This window comes from Anomaloglossus baeobatrachus, chromosome 3 (assembly GCF_048569485.1).
Source record: "Anomaloglossus baeobatrachus isolate aAnoBae1 chromosome 3, aAnoBae1.hap1, whole genome shotgun sequence".
Classification (NCBI taxonomy): domain Eukaryota; kingdom Metazoa; phylum Chordata; class Amphibia; order Anura; family Aromobatidae; genus Anomaloglossus; species Anomaloglossus baeobatrachus.
Genome location: NC_134355.1, coordinates 661,572,868 through 661,591,925, shown reverse-complemented (window position 1 = coordinate 661,591,925; position 19,058 = coordinate 661,572,868). Strand labels below are relative to the sequence as shown.

Below are 19,058 nucleotides of genomic sequence, written 5' to 3'. Positions count from 1 at the left end.
GTCTCTTCTACTCTGGTTGGGCTGTTGCCTTCAATCGGGACTTGGTTGTTGGGGGATCTACGTCCACGTCACTGACGGATTTGGCAAATTATGGCGACTCCTAGCCTTGCCGGGGTCCGAGAGGCCCCTGCCCTGGTGCTGACTGTCCTTCGGAACACTGCTCCAGACCGCCGGGCACACAGCCTCCGGGGTCCTTCCAGGAACTTCCAAACGGTCCCCCTCCAGACAGTCACCGCCGTTGCTGACCTTGCTGACCTGGTCCTACACACAGCTGGACCCTTCAGGCTTTCTTTCTTTCACCACTCTTGCTGTCCTCCTTTACAACTTCACTTCACTTCTACTTTCACTACTTGTTTACTCCTCCACTTAGCTCCTCACTCCTGCTCCTCCCTGAGCTATCTGCACTTGAGCCCTGCCTGGGCTAATCTGCCTGGTTTCTCCCGCCTCCAGAGCTGTGAACTCCTCGGTGGGCAGAGCCAACCGCCTGGCCCACCCCCTGGTGTGAATCATCAGCCTCTGGAGGAAGGCAACAAGGATTTTTGGTTAGCTTAGGTGTTCCTAGCTGGGATGTAGGGTGTGGTGGTGTGTGACCTGTGTCCCCTGGCTTGCCCAGGGCGACACATTCCCCCTTAGCAAAATGCAGACCGTCCACGGGCTGCCGTCCAACACCGGTTTTATTTTTCTGTAAAAGATAACATGGTAAAGTAATAACATATGTACATTTTTAATAACTCTTCCCTTACGGGAGGCACATTCCTTAAAGGTTGCATAACGGTTTACGGTTACGGTTTCCGCTCTCTTCCACCCAAGCAACCTGGCCCTGATGCTGCCCCTAAAGCCCAGGCAGCACCCCTTGACCCACAGTCCAGCACACGGTACCCGAGCGGGATCTGTCCTTCCCTCCAGAGGGTAGCCACCGGTTCCTTTGGTGGCCGGGCCCCAGCCTGCTCTGCTCAGGGCCCTCCCTCCAACCTGCCTCTCCGGAGGCGGCATTGCGGAAAACGGTAACGGTAAACAACTTATTTACAAGCCACTAAAGTTTGTGGTTGCCCTGCAAGTTCACGGGCTTGTCCATGGATAGTCCTCCATGCAAAACAACTTTTTAACGGTCCCCACGGGGACAACGGTGCCGGCTCCAGCCGGTTGCAAATCACACAGATAATCAGGTTAAACTTCGGTAATCATTTTTCATCATTTTCAGAACTTTTCAAACTTTTCAACAAACAAACAAAGTGGTGGTCCCAACGGGGACGGTGCAACGGGCATCCGCTGCCCTACTCCAGGCCTTCAGGCTCCAGGGCTCCTTCCAAGGGAGGGGGCGCGGCGCTCACTCGGGACTCTTGGCTGCCCCTTAGCTTAGCGTCCAGCGCAAACCACCCCCGCTCCCCACAGTGCCGGGTGTATTGCACAATGTCACCCGGCATTAGGTTGCGGCCGGGATGCTCTTCAGGCAGGTGGGCATTCACATCCCGCCGGGCTACAAACACTTCGGCCTCCAGTCCCGGCTCGTAGATGAACCCGTAGCCCCGGCGGACATCAAACCGCCTCACCTGCCCCTCGTACAACGGGCCCCGGACACGGAACGTGGCCTGGCGGAGATTCTCCTTCTCTCGGATAGCTCGGGCCACCAGCTCGGCCTTCTTCCGCTCCCTCTCGGCGATCTCCAGGCCCAGCGGTACCGGCTCCCTATCCCAGTACGGCGCTGCCGCCAGCGCCGGCGCACGGGTCGGGCCCCGCGGGACATCCTGGACGTTGCCCACTGTCAGGAATCTGGGCGGCATGTCCCGCTGTGTCTTGGCCTTGGGCGCTGGTTTGCAGCAACAACCCGGCGCTACCTCAGCCGAGGTGTGGGGGATGGGCATAGGGGCTTTCCGCTGCTGGGCCTTCGGCTCGGAGCGGGTCATCGGCTCCGGCTCAGGGGATTTTTCAGGGGATGCATCCGATTCAGCTTTCGGACTCTTCCACGGTAACACCTCCGGGGTGCCGCGGGCTCCGGCTACAGGTCGGCCCGCCTGGGCGGAGACGCTGGGTACTGCTACCGGTTGCGGTGGTAGCAGGCCTAGTGGCAGGGTCACGGCTTCCGGGACGGGTGGCGAGGGAGGCAGCGGGGGGAGAGGGCTTGGACCGGGCCCCACAGCCGCGATGACCGGCCCTTCAAGGGCATCGGGACGTGGGTCACTCACCCTCCCTTTCTCCGCTTCCTCCTCGCGTCTCCGCACGGTGGCTATAACGTCCGCCATGTCGGCCTCCCACTCCTCCATGAGGAGCTGCATCCTGACCTGCAGCCTTTGGTAGAGCTGCGCGGTTCGGATTTCCACCCACGCCCGGTTCCAGGCGCGGGGGGTACGGTGTCGCGGGACGGCATCCACATGATGGCTTCTTCTTTACTTCCAGGAACGGTATGTTTGCAGAGTCCTGGCGTCCCTGCTTTTATAGCTGCAGCTACATGCGTCCAGCCACCATCGCGTCCCCCTTAGCTCTTTCCGGCCCCTCCTCTCTCGGGGCGGGGTTTTGGCCTTCGCGCCTCTACTACTCGAGAAGACGCTCGAGCGGGAACTTTTCGCGCCAAAGATGGCGGCTTCTGAAATTTTTCTGCCGGATACCTCCGGCGGTAACAAGGCGCACCTCTACCAGACGGCAGAGCGGTAAGATCCTGTTCGTGACGCCAAGTTGTTGCGGGCGGGGAGGAGGGTGTCAGCACACTACGCTCACCCCTTCTGCTCGGGTCCGGCGGCTTCTGCTCAGTGGTGGCTCGAGCGGTGGGCCGGATCCCGGGGGCTTCTCGAGCGGCACTCCTCGCCCATGAGTGAAAGGGGTTTGTTGGGTGTGGGAAGTATTTATTGTCCGTGACGCCACCCACGGTTGTGGTGATTTCACCACCGCTGCTCAGTATGGGGATCCCGGGGATGGTGATGCGGAGCAGCCAGGTGTTGCGTTGCCCCTCCGTGGGTAGGGGTTGGTGATCCCGGGGGCCCGGTGATGGTGAGGGAGGTGCAGGGCCTAGTGGGCGCAGGGACGCGGGGGCAGCGCTGTGCCTTGCGGCACTGTGGTACTCACTCAGCCTGAGACGTTGACACAGTTTTTACGGTAAACCAAACGGCTGGATAGACGGTCCCACGGACGGCTGCACTTGCTCTCCCAGTAGGTGACGGTGATGTCCCTCTTCCTTGCACCTTTGTGTACTTGTTGGTTGCGATGGGTCCCCACCGGTAACCCGCTCCCCGGCTTCAAGCTGGACCGGGGGAGCTCTACTCTTTGCCCGCAGGCGCTGGCCCTAAGAAACTGGTGCCTTGGCGGTGGCGGTGTCTCTTCTACTCTAGTTGGGCTGTTGCCGTCAATCGGGACTTGGTTGTTGGGGGATCTACGTCCCCGTCACTGACGGATTTGGCAAATTATGGCGACTCCTAGCCTTGCCGGGGTCCGAGAGGCCCCTGCCCTGGTGCTGACTGTCCTTCGGAACACTGCTCCAGACCGCCGGGCACACAGCCTCCGGGGTCCTTCCAGGAACTTCCAAATGGTCCCCCTCCAGACAGTCACCGCCGTTGCTGACCTTGCTGACCTGGTCCTACACACAGCTGGACCCTTCAGGCTTTCTTTCTTTCACCACTCTTGCTGTCCTCCTTTACAACTTCACTTCACTTCTACTTTCACTACTTGTTTACTCCTCCACTTAGCTCCTCACTCCTGCTCCTCCCTGAGCTATCTGCACTTGAGCCCTGCCTGGGCTAATCTGCCTGGTTTCTCCCGCTTCCAGAGCTGTGAACTCCTCGGTGGGCGGAGCCAACCGCCTGGCCCACCCCCTGGTGTGAATCATCAGCCTCTGGAGGAAGGCAAAAAGGATTTTTGGTTAGCTTAGGTGTTCCTAGCTGGGATGTAGGGTGTGGTGGTGTGTGACCTGTGTCCCCTGGCTTGCCCAGGGCGACACACTGCTGTCACCTTGTTAGGGCCCCGCATTACACCGTTCCCTATCTGTGACTACCTGGCTGGCCAGGGCGTCACACTTCCTTCTGGTACTTCTTTGGTCGACCATGGTAAGACCTGTTCTAAGTGGGTCCTATTATCTTTTTAAACCGCTGTATGGTCTTGGCCACCATGCTGAAGCTCATTTTTAGGTTGTTGACAATCTTCTTATAGTCTCGGCCATCTTTATGTAGATCAACAATTATTTTTCCAGATTCTCAGAGAATTATTTGCCATGAGGAGCCATGTTGACATTCCAGTGACCAGTATATGAGAGTGTGTGAGCGATAACCCCAAATATCGCTCGGGAACACTGTAAATGTGAAACCGTTACTGCACTGCTGGAGATACGACACACATTCAGGAGAAGTGAAATACGAGGTGGTTTAATTCAACGTGTTTCAAAGTGTAACTCCACTTCATCAGGAAATCCACCAGTAAAACCACACTTACATGTCTATTGCAAGAATGAATCTACTCCATTCACTCATTAGCCCAATGGCCTGCAGTGCTCTAGCTCCTCACAGGTGGAATTAAAAGTTTGGCGTCCTCCTCCCCTTCATCCAGTGGATGTTATTATACCTGACTTTGCAGACACAGAGACCTTATTTGTTCTATTCTTCTAACTCACTTGGACAAACAGAGTTTCCACCAAATGGTGTTTTGTCGAGCAAAAGGAAAACCAATAGTATCTTCTCATAAAACATACATGCCAACTGTCCTGATTTTTTTTTTAAACTGGACCTAGAAGAGGTGGTTTTAGCAAAAACAAGGCCAAAGTTGTGAATTTTGGCGGTATTAAAAATAAGAGATTTCGGTAAAAGGTGCTCCATTTGTTGGCATGAAAGCTGACATTTTTTGTTGTTGAAGGTAATGTATGATTTTACAACCCATTATTTCTTCCAGGAAAACCATTTGAAAATACTACCATACTTAACACAGCTGTGGCCAATGTCATAATCTACATATTACTTGGCCACCGATATGATTACGGAGATCCTACCATCCTTAAGCTTATGAGTTTAATCGATGAAAACTTCAAACTCTTGGGAAGTCCAATGGTCATGGTAAGTTCTTAATTAGCAAGATGAAATTCACACTATGAATTACCATGATAGTCATCAAAAGTGAAAATAAACCAACTTTGGTGATATTGGGCCTCAGCACCAGAGTCATGTGTACAAGGCCTTTAGCCACAGACTATAAGGAAAAGTGGTACCCATATCCACTTGAACAAACTGTGGTATTATGTAATGTATTGCACTGTTTGAAAAGTGTTTTTATCTGTTTGGTGATTTTCATGCACATGGTCAGGTTAAAGCACCACTCCAGCATCTTTTTTCCAGCATTGGAGTGGCACTTAAAATGAAATGTAAGTCTCCTGACTTCAGTCTTATACTCACAATCTGGTGGCTTCATCATTTTTCACCGCCGCTCTGGTCCTGCACCACAATCTTGTGCTCGTAACTTCTGATAGACCGGAAGTAAAAAGATACATCACAAGCACTTAGTACAAGTCTATGAGAGCCAGAATGAGCAAAGGACGTGGGTCTCATAGACTTGTATTGATATGTAAGCAAGGATGGTTGACCTTAGGGAGATCAACATCCAACACCGCGGAGACACCATCACGTATTTCTCAATGCAGTAATTCTAGAGCAATGCCCCCTGGGAAATATTCAAAACAAGAAAGCCTGCAGAGACACCATCACATGTTTCTCAACGCTGGCAGGAAACTAGCCAGGTCTTTCACCGGGAAGGAACAACCATGGGAAGGGCAGTCTCCAGTCAAGGAGACCACCTATGCCAAACATGGTATCCATCCACAGACAGCTGTTTCGGGGTATTTGCCCCTCATCAGTGTGGAGTAGGAAACTGGCTAGTGGGAGCAATGCCTAGTAGAAGACTACATAAGCAAGGATGGTTGACCTTCGGGAGATCAACAACCAACACCGTGGAGACACCATCACGTGTTTCTCAACGCAGTGATTCTAGAGCAATGCCCCCTAGTCTTCTACTAGGCATTGCTCCCACCAGCCAGTTTCCTACTCCACACTGATGAGGGGCAAATACCCCGAAACAGCTGACTGTGGATGGATACCATGTTTGGCATAGGTGGTCTCCTTGACTGGAGACTGCCCTTCCCGTGGTTGTTCCTTCCCGGTGAAAGACCTGGCTAGTTTCCTGCCAGCGTTGAGAAACATGTGATGGTATCTCCGCAGGCTTTCTTGTTTTGTACTGATATGTGACCTCCGGCTCGCTCCATGAAACACTGGAACTATCAGCAGGTTACAAATAGAGTTGAGCGCGGTTCGTGGTTCGAGGTTCTCCAGTTCTAGGCTCGAGTGATTTTGGGGCCTGTTCTAGATCGAACTAGAACTCGAGCTTTTTGTAAAAGCTCGATAGTTCTAGAAACGTTCGAGAATGGTTCTAGCAGCAAAAAACCAGCTAATTCCTAGCTTGGTTTCCGCTGTAATAGTGTAAGTCACTCTGTGAATCACACTATTATGACATTTCAGTGTATAGTGTGCGTGAACAGCGCCTTCAGATCACTGCTGTTTCTATAATGGCGATCGCCATTTTTTTTTTTTCCTTGTCTTCCTTCCCAAAGCGCGCGCGTGTAGTGGGGCAGGCCAGCATGTCAGCCAATCCCAGACACACACACAGCTAAGTGGACTTTTAGCCAGAGAAGCAACGGCATGTGTGATAGGATGTCCATGTCACATGTCCCTGCATTATAAAACCGGACATTTTCCTCCAGGACGCCATTATCTCTTCTGCGTCTTTGGTGTCAGACATCACTGTCGCAGCTCCGTCCTCCTGAGTCCTATCGCCGATACTGCTGTATGCGCTCCATACACAGCGTTAGACAGCTTAGGGAGAGCACTTTCTATCAGTCCTTTTAAGGGCTCAAACCGGCAGGGTCAGAGAGCCATAGGTGACAGGTCCTGAAAACAGAGACAGCGTCTGTGTAGCCAAGGTCAGGGATTTCGTAGCTACATTTCACCATTAGGAGGGAATAGAAAGGCAGGCTTCCATTCCTCTACCCAGAGCCCCACAATCCTGGCACTGTACCCTCCTGTCCTCTGCACACTCCAACTCATTCTAAGTAAGCCATTATACTAGCAAACACTCAGTGTACCTAGTAGCATCCTAAACGTGGCTATTGGACTTTGCTATAGTCCCACTAGTGCAAAGACATTTGCAGAGCACCTCTGCCTGCATTGCACACTCCAACTCATTATAACTAAGCCATTATACTAGCAAACAGTCAGTGTACCTAGTGGCATCCTAAACGTGGCTATTGTACTTTTGTCTAGTCACACTATTGCAAAGATATTTGCATCACGTCTGCCTGCATTGCACACTCCAACTCATTATAACTAAGCCATTATACTAGCAAACACTCAGTGTACCTAGTGGCATCCTAAACGTGGCTATTGTACTTTTGTCTAGTCACACTATTGCAAAGATATTTGCATCACGTCTGCCTGCATTGCACACTCCAACTCATTATAACTAAGCCATTATACTAGCAAACACTCAGTGTACCTAGTGGCATCCTAAACGTGGCTATTGGACTTTTGTGTAGTCACAGTAGTGCAAAGATATTTGCAGCACCTCTGCCTGCATTGCACACTCAAACTCATTATAACTAAGCCATTATACTAGCAAACAGTCAGTGTACCTAGTGGCATCATAAACGTGGCTATTGTACTTCTGTCTATTCACACTATTGTAAAGATATTTGCAGCACCTCTCCCTGCATTGCACACTCCAACTCTTTTTAACTAAGCCATTATACTAGCAAACAGTCAGTGTACCTAGTGGCATCCTAAACGTGGCTATTGTACTTTTGTCTATTCACACTATTGTAAAGATATTTGCAGCACGTCTGCCTGCATTGCACACTCAAACTTTTTTTAACTAAGCCATTATGCTAGCAAACAGTCAGTGTAACTAGTGGCATCCTAAACGTGGCTATTGGACTTTTGTCTAGTCACACTAGTGCAAATCTATGTGCAGCACCTCTGCATGACAACCTCCTGCTCTGTTTTTAATAAGATTTAATGATAGCAAAAAATACTGCCATTTAGTGGCATCATAGAACTGGCTGTTGTATTCCATTAGTGCCCCACTGGTGACAAGCTATTTCTAGCACCTCTACATGACACCCTCATGCACATTTTGCTACGCTAATGTTATAGCAAACTCATGGAATTCATTGCTGCATTTGATAATTCGGAGGGATAGAAAGTCAGGCTTCCTTTAGCTTTTCCTTCTGTTCATAGACAGCATCTCCAAGAGCAATTTCCCCTCCACGTCTAAGTGTGGAGAGGCAGCTAGTGCGCATGCGTGTGCCGATGTACCCCAGCCGCAGCCTAACTACAGTGTTTCGCCTAGTGAGTATGCTCAGCCTGACTGTGTTATTCCTGACGCTAAGTCTTCTTTTCGGGATACAGCGCATGCTCCCACACTAAGTGTGAAAAGCCTCTTTGCACAGGTGCTTGCATTCCGTGCCGGGTCTAAGTCCTGTTTTGTGCCTAGACACCATGCTAAAGCTGATAGTCTTTTTTCAGAGACTGTATTTCATGCTACTGAGCATGCTCAGGCACTTACTGCATCAGAGACTAGGTCCGGTAATGAACTCTTTGGCCCTGCCCCTGATGTGGGGGGGCACATATAGACCACAGGGCATCAGGTGTCCTCCCAAATGGCTTGCAGAGGCCCACCCCTATGACTTTTCACCGCATTATTGATGGTCAGACGATGACTGGTGAGGTGTTTGGGTCATGGCAGCCATGAGGTCATCATTGAAGTTGCGGTTCCAAATAGGACGCTAGTTATGCCACTCATGACGTGTCACTCTACTTTTGTCTCCAGGAGGTGCATTGTGGTTCACCCTGGTTTGGGGCGGACCCAGGTTATAAAAGGGGCTGGAGCCAACAAGGAGGTGCGCATTCTTCTATTATGCTCCGAAAGAGCACACCTCCATGTGTTGAACCCATTGCGGCTTTAGGCCAGAGGTAGGCAGGGATAGGGTGTCGATGCAGGCCACCACCACAGTTGGTAACGCAGAACGGTTAAGACCAGCTACTGTCTTACCAGTCCTGCTTGTGCAGCCCAGTGGCATTAACAGGCCTGCTGCTGCTGATGCGCCTGCTGTCCGCAGGTGTGCCCCTACGCACACGGTCAGCGTACTCAATGGCCCCTGTGTTGTTAACAGGGAGTTCCTGGGCAGGGTGGGCATGTGGACCCTGTGACGCTAACAGGGCTCACAGTCTCCAGATCCGAATGGCGTCTAACTCGGTTCAGGCTACTATTAGTTTCATAGCCACACAGCTCTGTATCCTCCACCAAACCTTCCAGTTGCCAACCTCTCCTTTTCCAACTGGGAGCACGGTGCACACTGACTGCTGATGGGGATATATACCTTTCTCTTTCTTTTCTTATTAATTTTCGTTATATAGCGGTAACATAGTATATACCACCTTATCCAAATCTGCCAGTCCCACTGTAACAGATGGTGTTTCTTCAGCAAATGTTACTGTTGCTTAACCACCAAATCCACGGACCAAAACTTTTTTCCCCTTTCCAACACACCTGTTCCCCTTTCCACCAGCATCTGTCCTTTTTCAACTCATTTTGGTATATGACCAAAAGTGCAACTCTGCAGGGACACCGTACTCAACGCCATCTCAGCACAGCAGCCATCCCTCGGTCCCTCCGATGTGGACAAGTAAAAGACCATTTCCTCCTATCCATGACAAAGCGTTGAGATTCACTCTGTGCAGCACTGGTGTTTAGTGGAAAAGCAGATCTAAGATTGCGTACCACATTCTGCAGATACTCCTGTATACGTGCGTCCATTTCTATGGCAGGAATTATTTTGCTAAATTTTGTCTTGTACCGGGGATGTAACAGTGTGGCAACCCAGTATTCTGGATTACTTTGAATTCGTACAATCCGAGGGTCATGTTGTAGGTAGTGCAGCAAGAAGGCGCTCATGTGTCTTGTGCATCCAGGAGGACCAAGTCCTTGGTGTGTTGGTGGCAGAGAGGTGAGAATCGTGCCTCCTTCCTCTGCCCTCTCCCCACAACCTCGCACAACCGAAATGTGAGCAAGCTCTCACTCATCTGCTGAGTCTTCCATGCCCATCGCCAGTTCGTCCTCCATTTCTTCATGGGCTCCTGCACCTTCCTCAACACTTTTTGCTGATACTATGCGCCCTTGTTAATCCCTCTCCCTCACCATGACTGCCGCATAGGTGCCACTGACCATCTGGACCTCGTAGATCTTGTTATCCCTTCCGCATATGACTCCTCCTGTACTTCCTCCCCTTCCTCTTGTCCCAACACCTGACTCCGAATAATAATTACAGTGCGCTCCATCATGTAGATGACCAGAATTGTCACGCTGAGAATGACATTGCCAGTGCTAAACATCTTCGTCGACATTTGTAAACTGTGTAGCAGGGTGCATAGGTCCTTGATCTGACACCACTCCAGCAGCGTGATCTGCACCACCTCTGGATCAAGTTATCCCAAGCTATATGTCATAACGTATTGCAGCAGGGTTCGGCGGTGCTGCCACACACGCTGCAACATGTGCAGATTCAAATTCCTGCGTGTGGGCACATCGCATTTCAGGCGTTTAACCACCAGACCTAAAGACTTCTGTAGCGACGAAAGTTGTTGAGCTGCTGTGTGCGCACGATGGAAGTGAGCACATAGCGAGCGTGCATGCTGCACAAGGCCATGTAGGCCGTGATGGTGTTTTAAAAATTGCTGGAGAATTAGGTTCAACACGTGAGCCATACAAGGCACGTGTGTCACATTGCCCTGACGATGGCCCGCAGCCAGGTTTGCATCATTGCCGCACACGGCTGTTAAGTCACCAACGGAGTCCGCTCCGTCAATTTGTACTCCGGTCGCCAGGTGACAACGTGTTCCTTTCATGAATAGTGCTGATGATGGGAGAGAAGTCGATGCCAGCGGCGCAGGTGGACGCAGGTTATGCTCGCCCACTGGGCTGCATTACCTTGACAGATGCAGAATCTCTGGCTGAATGTAGCTGGTGGGTATCTCACAGATGAAATACCATCATACAGCTACAACCAATGGGAAGACACCACACCCTTTTTTATGCACATCCTGTCTGCAGACCACTGCCAGACATAGCTGTGACCTCTGGTTACTTTTACCCCCAGTTCTGTTTTATGATTTTGTGTGCTTGTTACCTGACTACTTTTCCTGCTTGCTGTTTATGTACCTTGTTGGCCGATCCGCATTTCACCTCTGCTTGTTTTCTGATTAAGTCCTGGCCGTCCCATTCTGTTCCTGTTCCTCAATTAATGTTTTGACCCTGCCTGACTACTATTCTCTGGAACTGCAGCCTTCCACAGGTATTAATCACCTTGGGCCCTGTGCAATTCCTAATCCCTGTATAGGGGTTAAAGGGTTTCAGGGTTCTAGGGGTCCTGCTTGGTGAGTGGCTTCCCTCTAGCCTATCATTAACAGCCCATCTGAGTGTGTGGATCAAGGAAGGCGTTACACCGTGCTCTCTGCAGAAGGCCATGTGGGCCAGGATAGTGCTTTAAAAATTGCTGGACAACCAGGTTCAACACGTGAACCACACAAGCCATGTGTGTCACATTGTCACAGCGAAGGGCCGCACCCATGTTTGCATCATTGTCGCACCCGGCCTTCCCTGGCTGCTGGTTGAGTGGAGACAACCATTGATGAAACTCGGTATCCAGAGCTAACCGTCCACAACTTCTCAGCGGTGTGACTCACATTTCCCATACATTTCGAAGTAAACCTTTGACCGCCTGATGGCATTGAGCTCTGCTGCCAGCATAGTAAGGAGGTGTGTGGTAGTGCTTGTGCGCAGTTAAAAGGAAGGGTGGCCTGACCACACAGGGTTTGCGCCAAGGTGGAGGACCCACACGAGGTTGAAGAGGCAGAAGCAGTGTATTAACTTCTACATACAGAAGAAGGATTGAAACAACTCGTGGGGACGGCAAGACTTGTACAGCAGACCCTTCTCCATCTCTCACCATAGTTTTCCAGTGCCCAGTCAGTGACATGTAATGACCCTGTCTATGCTTACTGGTCCAAGTATCTGTGTTGAAATGCACCCTGTCGCACACAGAGTTTCTCAAGGAAGTGGTGATGTTGTGTGCGACATGCTGGTGTAGCGCGGGCATGCTTTTCTTGGAGAAGCAGTGGTGATTGGGCATCTGGTACTGGGGCACAGCGACAGACATAAGGTCTCTAAAATCCTGTGTGTCCACTAGGCGGAAAGGCAGCATTTCGGTAGCCAACAGCTTACAGAGGGATAGAGTCAACCTCTTAGCTTTGTCATGGGTCGCAGGAAGTGGCCTTTTATTTGACCACATCTGAGGGACAGAGATCTGGCTGCTGTGTGTAGACGGTGTTGAGTAGGGTGTCTCTGGAAAAATGCAGGTTTGTGAAGAAAGTGCAGGCGGAGACATGATGTTGCCTTCATCCAACGTTGGTGCTATCGATGTGTGAGAGAGCTGTACACACTCACTTGTTTCCCCTTCCAAACCAACTGACGACCTACCAAGCAAACTGCCTGTTGCGGTTACAGTGGTGGAAGTTATGGGTGGAAAAACAGGTGTGACAGCTGTCCCCACAGTCCTAGAAGATGACGAGCGCGCGGATGGACTGGAAGGGGCAGGCGGTGGATGGTTCGCTCCGCTAGGCCGCATAGCAGCACGGTGAGCTTCCCACCGGGCCATATGATATTTATTCATGTGACGATTCATGGAAGAAGTTGTCAAACTGCTGAGGTTTTGACCTCTACTAAGAGAACCATGACAAATTTTACAGATCACATAATTTGGGCGATCTTTTTCTATGTCAAAAAAGGACCAGGCTAGGCAAGGCTTAGAGGCCATGCGACCTGTCGATCCACCCCGAATAATGCTCAGAGGCAGAGTGGTGGCTGAGGATGCAGTTGTAGACGTGCTACCAGTGCTCCGACTCTGTCCAGGAAGGCGCAAGGTAACTTCGTCATCGGTTGCATCCTCCTCCACCGCCTCTGTTGACCTCCTCGAGTGTCTGACTGTGGGTTGACAGTAGGTTGGATCTAGAACTTCATCATCAATTGTTGTGTTTGCACTCCCCTCCCCCTCAGACCGAGCCTCTTCTTGCCCTGACCGAATATTTAAGTTGTCATCCCGATCGGGTATCTGCGTCTCATCTTCATCTGTATGTTCCTCATTGTCTATAACCACAGGTGTTGGAAAGGCAGCATTTTGGTAGCCAACAGTTTGCAGATGCTGAAAGTCAACCTCCAAGCCATGTCATGCCCTTCTAAAAGCATGTAAAACACAGCGAGGGGACTCCAACCACAGTCTCCCTCGTTTTTACTAACTGGGCCACACACACCCCACTTGACTGGCATCGGTTGACCCCCCTTTTGAAAAAGAAAAAGATGCTTTGCATGAAGCACTCTCAAAAATACGCATGCCTTTCACCTCCCCTGGCTGACCCAGGGGAAGAAAAGTCCTCTGAGAGCCATGACTTGTTCATCTTGGTTCTTTTAGAAACACAGCGAGGGTACTCCAACCACAGTCTCCCTCGTTGCCACTAATTGGGCCACACACACCCCACTTGACTGACATCAGTTGATGCCCCTTTTCAAAATGAAAAAGATGCTTTGCATGAAGCACTCAAAAATACGCGTGCCTTTTCCGTCCCCTGGCTGACCCAGGGGAAGAAAAGTCCTCTGAGAGCCATGACTTGTTCATCTTGGTTCTTTTAGAAACACAGCGAGGGGACTCCAACCACAGTCTCCCTCGTTTCCACTAACTGGGCCACACACACCCCACTTGACTGGCATCGGTTGACCCCCCTTTTGAAAAAGAAAAAGATGCTTTGCATGAAGCACTCTCAAAAATACGCGTGCCTTTCCCGTCCCCTGGCTGACCCAGGGGAAGAAAAGTCCTCTGAGAGCCATGATTTGTTCATTTTGGTTCTTTTAGAAACACAGCGAGGGGACTCCAACCACAGTCTCCCTCGTTGCCACTAATTGGGCCACACACACCCCTCTTGACTGACATCAGTTGATGCCCCTTTTCAAAATGAAAAAGATGCTTTGCATGAAGCACTCTCAAAAATACGCGTGCCTTTCGCCTCCCCTGGCTGACCCAGGGGAAGAAAAGTTGTCAGTGGACAGACACGTGTGCTTATCTGCCAGCAGACCCCCAGCAGCACTGAAGACAGGTTCCGAGAGAACGCTGGCTGCAGGACACGACAAGATCCCCAAGGCGTACGTGGCGAGTTCAGGCAATTTATCCAGATTGGAAGCCTAAAATGAGCAGGGCTCAAGTTGCACAATAATGGAATCGATGTTTCCTTGCATGTACTCATATATCTGTGTGTCCTCCTCTTTTTCCTTGTCCAGCTCTTTTGTTTTCACATGAGTATATGTCCTTGTCACTTTCCCATGTGTTGTGAGTTGTTTGTCACCTTTTGGACACCTTTGAGGGTGTTTTCTAGGTGTTTTTCTGTGTTTGTGATTGCCTGCCATTGTTTCCTATGCAGTTCGAGTTCGGTTCGTCGAACGTTCGACGAGCCGAACTCGAACGGGACCTCCGTTCGGCGAACCGACCTCGAGCTGAACCGGGACCGGTTCGCTCATCTCTAGTTACAAATCGCTGAAGATGACCAGAATGAGGCTGAAAAATGATGTATTCACCCTCGGTTGGCTTTATGTCAGGGGACTTACATTTAAAAGGGTGGTTCATTGATATCCATTATTGGCCACAACAAAATTATGTTGAGAAACAAGGTTTCTCTCAAATACCTTGTGTTGCCAACAATGTTGTGTTACCTGTGAGAGGTGCTATTGTAGACCGCTCTTCCCCATCGCCTGACCCCCAGGAATCCGTGACCTCAGGAATCCGATGATGTCACGTCAACTTCCTGTTCATCTGACATCACCGTGGCCAGCCCCAGTCTCCGTGAGTCACTGGGCTGTGGGCGGAGTCTCCTTTTATTCTGTTGTTTATGCTTAGGTCTCTTTCACAAGTCAGTGAAAAACACACACTGATGTGTAGAAGGTGTGTATGACCTTCCGTGTGCTGTGATTTTGACACACGTGTTCTCCATGTGCTATCCATGATAAAACACGGAGAGCAGAACCTTTATACTCACCTGTTCATGCTGCTGTTGACCCTGGTGCTGATGTCTCCAGCGCTGCTGCTTCTGGGTCCACAGTGCTGTGAATATTCATGAGCATAATTAGCGGGCCTGGAAGCAACTGACATCACCCCCCGAAGACAGCATCACTGGAGACAGGTGAGTATAGAAATTAATTTTATTTCACAGACACGGGTTTTCTCTGGTACGTGTCACACGGATCACATCACTGTGTGGTCCGTGTGAAATCAGTGATGCCTGAGAAAAATGCACTTGTCTCCGTGCGAAACACATTGATACGCATATGCGCCGCATGGACACACGGTCTGTGATAAATTACTAATGTGTGCGCAGACCCACTGATTTTAATGGGTCTGCGTATGTCCGTGATTCTGGTTCCGGGTGTGTGCACATAATGTCTTTTTCAGGCAGATTTTGCTATGAAACCCAAATGAAAAAGCACTACCTAAATGCTCAAAAGAATGAACAAATTAATTTCTATATAATAATCACTGGTTGTTGTTATGTTCAATCTTTAAAAGTGAAAATATTAAAAAAATTAAAAAAAATAATAAATACGAAAATAAAAAAGCGTTTCCTGAAGCGTCTCCTGCTTCAAAAACTCAGCAGGTTTTCCCTCCTGAGAAAGATGTCTGTATATACCCTTAAGCCTCCGACACGCTTCACATACATAGAGAGGCAAGACAAGTGAGGGGTGTGGGGTGAGTAATGTTTTATTTTTTTTTAAAAATTCCATCCCAGGCCTCCAACTATTGAAGTTTTGGTATCGATAACTTCGATGCAAATCTTATTTCACGGTCAACATTGAGCGAGTCTCCTGATTTCGAATATCTGGAGATTTGCTCTGCAGACAAAATAGCTGAGTATTTAATACCAAAATGTTTTACCATTTGAAGGATGCAGATAACCATCCAAATTTACAGGTTTTGCTCAAGAATTTGCTTCTTGTGGATCAACAGCAAAATTTACAAATTTTTCAAAGTTGTTTGTCCAGCCTTAAGGCCGTTTCACATGCTGCGATATCGGTACCGATATCGCTAGCATGGGTACCCGCCCCATTGGTTGTGCGACATGGGCAAATCGTTGCCCGTGGCGCACAACATTGCCCAGACCTGTCACACTACTTACCTGCCATGCGACGTCGCCGTGACCGGCGGACCGCCTCCTTTCTAAGGGAACGGTTCGTTCAGCGTTACAGCGACGTCACAGCTGCGTCACTGAACCACCGCCAAATAGAAGCGGAGGGGCGGAGATGAGCGGGTTGAACATCCCGCCCACCTACATCCTTCCGCATTGCGGCCGGGAGGCAGGTAAGGAGAGGTTCCTCGTTCCTGCAGTGTCACACGTACCGATGTGTGCTGCCACAGGAACAAGGAATAACTTCGTCACTGCTGCAGCAATGATATTTGAGAATGGACCCCCATGTCACCGATGAGCAATTTTGCACGTTTTTGCAACGATGCAAAATCTCTCAAAGGTGTCACACGCAACGGCATCGCTAATGCGACCGGATGTGCGTCACAAAATCCGTGACCCCAACGAGATCGCTGTAGCGATGTCGTAGCGAGTAAAGCCCGCTTTACATTTTATTTCCATTATGGAATGTGTGGTGAATGTAAAGCTTGTTATTGTTAGTGATGCCCAATGGGACGTGTTATGTGTTGCGCCCTTTCCTTCATCACTTTGCGCATGCTTGGGTACACTAAAGGCCGCTTTACACGCTGCATAGGTAAGAATTGACCTTAGGGAGATTAACATCCAGCACCGGGGAGCACCATCACGTGTTTTCTCAACGCAGTGATTCTAGAGCAATGCCCCCTGGAAAATATGCAAAACAAGAAGCCGCGGAGACACCATCACATGTTTCTCAACGCTGGCAGGTAACTAGCCAGGTCTTTCACCGGGAAGGAAAAACCACAGGAAGGGCAGTCTCCGGTCAAGGAAACCACCTATGCCAAAACATGGTATCCATCCACAGACAGCTGTTTCGGGGTATTTGCCCCTCATCAGTGTGGAGTAGTCTTTTACTAGGCATTGCTCCCACTAGCCAGGTTCCTACTCCACACTGATGAGAGGCAAATACCTCGGTGAAAGACCTGGCTAGTTACCTGCCAGCGTTGAGAAACATGTGATGGTGTCTCCGCGGCTTCCTTGTTTTGCTTTACACGCTGCTCAATATTGCAGTACTATACATACATATATTGTAGTACAATACTGAGATCGCACCCGCCCCGCAAATCACTGTCCATGACGAACCATATCGCTAGTACGCGTCACACGCACATACCTTCCTAACGACGTCGCTGTGGCCACCGAACAAACTCTTTTTTAAGGGGGCAGTTCGTGCGGCGTCACAGCAATGTTACACAGCGGGCCACCAATTTAAACAGAGAGGCGGAGAGCAGCCACATTAACATCACTCCCACCTCGTTGCCGGAGGACACAGGAGCGCTGTTATTCGTCGTTCCTGGGGTGTCACACGTAGCGATGTGTGCTGCCTCAGGAACGACGAACAACCTGCGTCCTAAAAGATCAACGATTTTTTGGAAAGGACCGACGCGTCAACAATCAACGATTTTTGCCGCTTTTTGGATCGTTAACGATCGCTCGTAGGTGTTACATGCAACAACGTCGCTAAAGACGCTGGATATGCGTCACGAATTCTGTCACCCCAGCGATATCTCTTTAGCGTTGTTGTTGTGTGTAACGGGGCCTTAAGGGTGCACCGAGCACCTGTGCTTGGTTTGAACAGTCTTTCTGTTCTGACAGTCCTTTTAAAAGCAGGTAAGCAATATAAAGGTTTTTTTTTTTTACTATTATTTTAATTTTTTTTTTCATTGCATTAATTTTCATTTGAACTATAATTATTGGGACCAGACCAAATCGTTATGCAGGGTTCAAGAGAATCTGCCTAAATTGAATTCAAAAGGGTCGCTCACCTTTAATCACAACCCTCCATGTTAGTTGGTTTGGCCATTGTGATTCATCTCAAGTGTGTTTTTGTTTTTGCAGTTGTACAACATGTATCCAAAGTTAATTGGCTGGTTACCGGGAAGTCATAGGAAAATTTTAAAGAACAATTCAGACATAAACAATTTTATAATGGAAGCTTTCACCAAACTGAAGAATCGGCTGGACGTCAATCACCAGGAGAACTTCATCGACGCCTTTCTGATAAAGCAGCTGGAGGTAACCTGTCATTCCCATATGAGAAGTGAACCCTCCTTCCTTTGTCCCAATTAGAGATGAGAAAATTGATGCAAACTGAATTTATGTCAAAGTATAAAGGCCCCGTCACACTAAGCAACATCGCTAGCAACATCGCTGCTAACGAACAACTTTTGTGACGTTGCTAGCGATGTTGCTGTGTGTGACATCCAGCAACAACCTGGCCCCTGCTGTGAGGTCGTTGGTTGTTGCTGAATGTCCTGGGCCATTTTTTAGTTGTTGCTGTCCTGCTGTGAAGCACAGATCGCTGTGTGTGACAGCGAGACAGCAACAACTAAATGTGCAGGCAGCAGGAGCCGGCTTCTGCAGAGGCTGGTAACCAATGTAAACATCGGGTAACCAAGAAGCCCTGTCCTTGGTTACCCGATATTTACCTTTGATACCAGCCTCCGCCGCTCTCACTGTCAGTGCCGGCTCCTGCTCTGTGCACATGTAGCTGCAGGACACATCGGGTTAATTAACCCGATGTGTGCTGTAACTAGGAGAGCAAGGAGCCAGCGCTCAGTGTGCGCTGCTCCCTGCTCTGTGTACATTTAGCTGCAGCACACATCGGGTAATTAACCCCATGTGTGCTGTAGCTAGGAGAGCAAGGAGCCAGCGCTAAGCATTGTGCGCTGCTCCCTGCTCTGTGCACGTGTAGCTGCAGCACACATCGGGTAATTAACCCGATGTGTG

The 19,058-nt window shown here is 49.8% G+C and overlaps 1 protein-coding gene across 1 annotated transcript in view; it reads left to right on the top strand.

Annotated features, from left to right (window-relative positions):
* The window catches only part of LOC142297004 (cytochrome P450 2K4-like), a 59,807-nt gene that overhangs the window by 11,281 nt on the left and 29,468 nt on the right, over positions 1 to 19,058 (top strand). The window contains exons 4-5 of the mRNA XM_075341211.1: positions 4,867 to 5,027; positions 18,168 to 18,344. Coding sequence (XP_075197326.1) covers positions 4,867 to 5,027; positions 18,168 to 18,344 — 338 coding nt within the window. The remainder of the gene's footprint in view (positions 1 to 4,866; positions 5,028 to 18,167; positions 18,345 to 19,058) is intronic.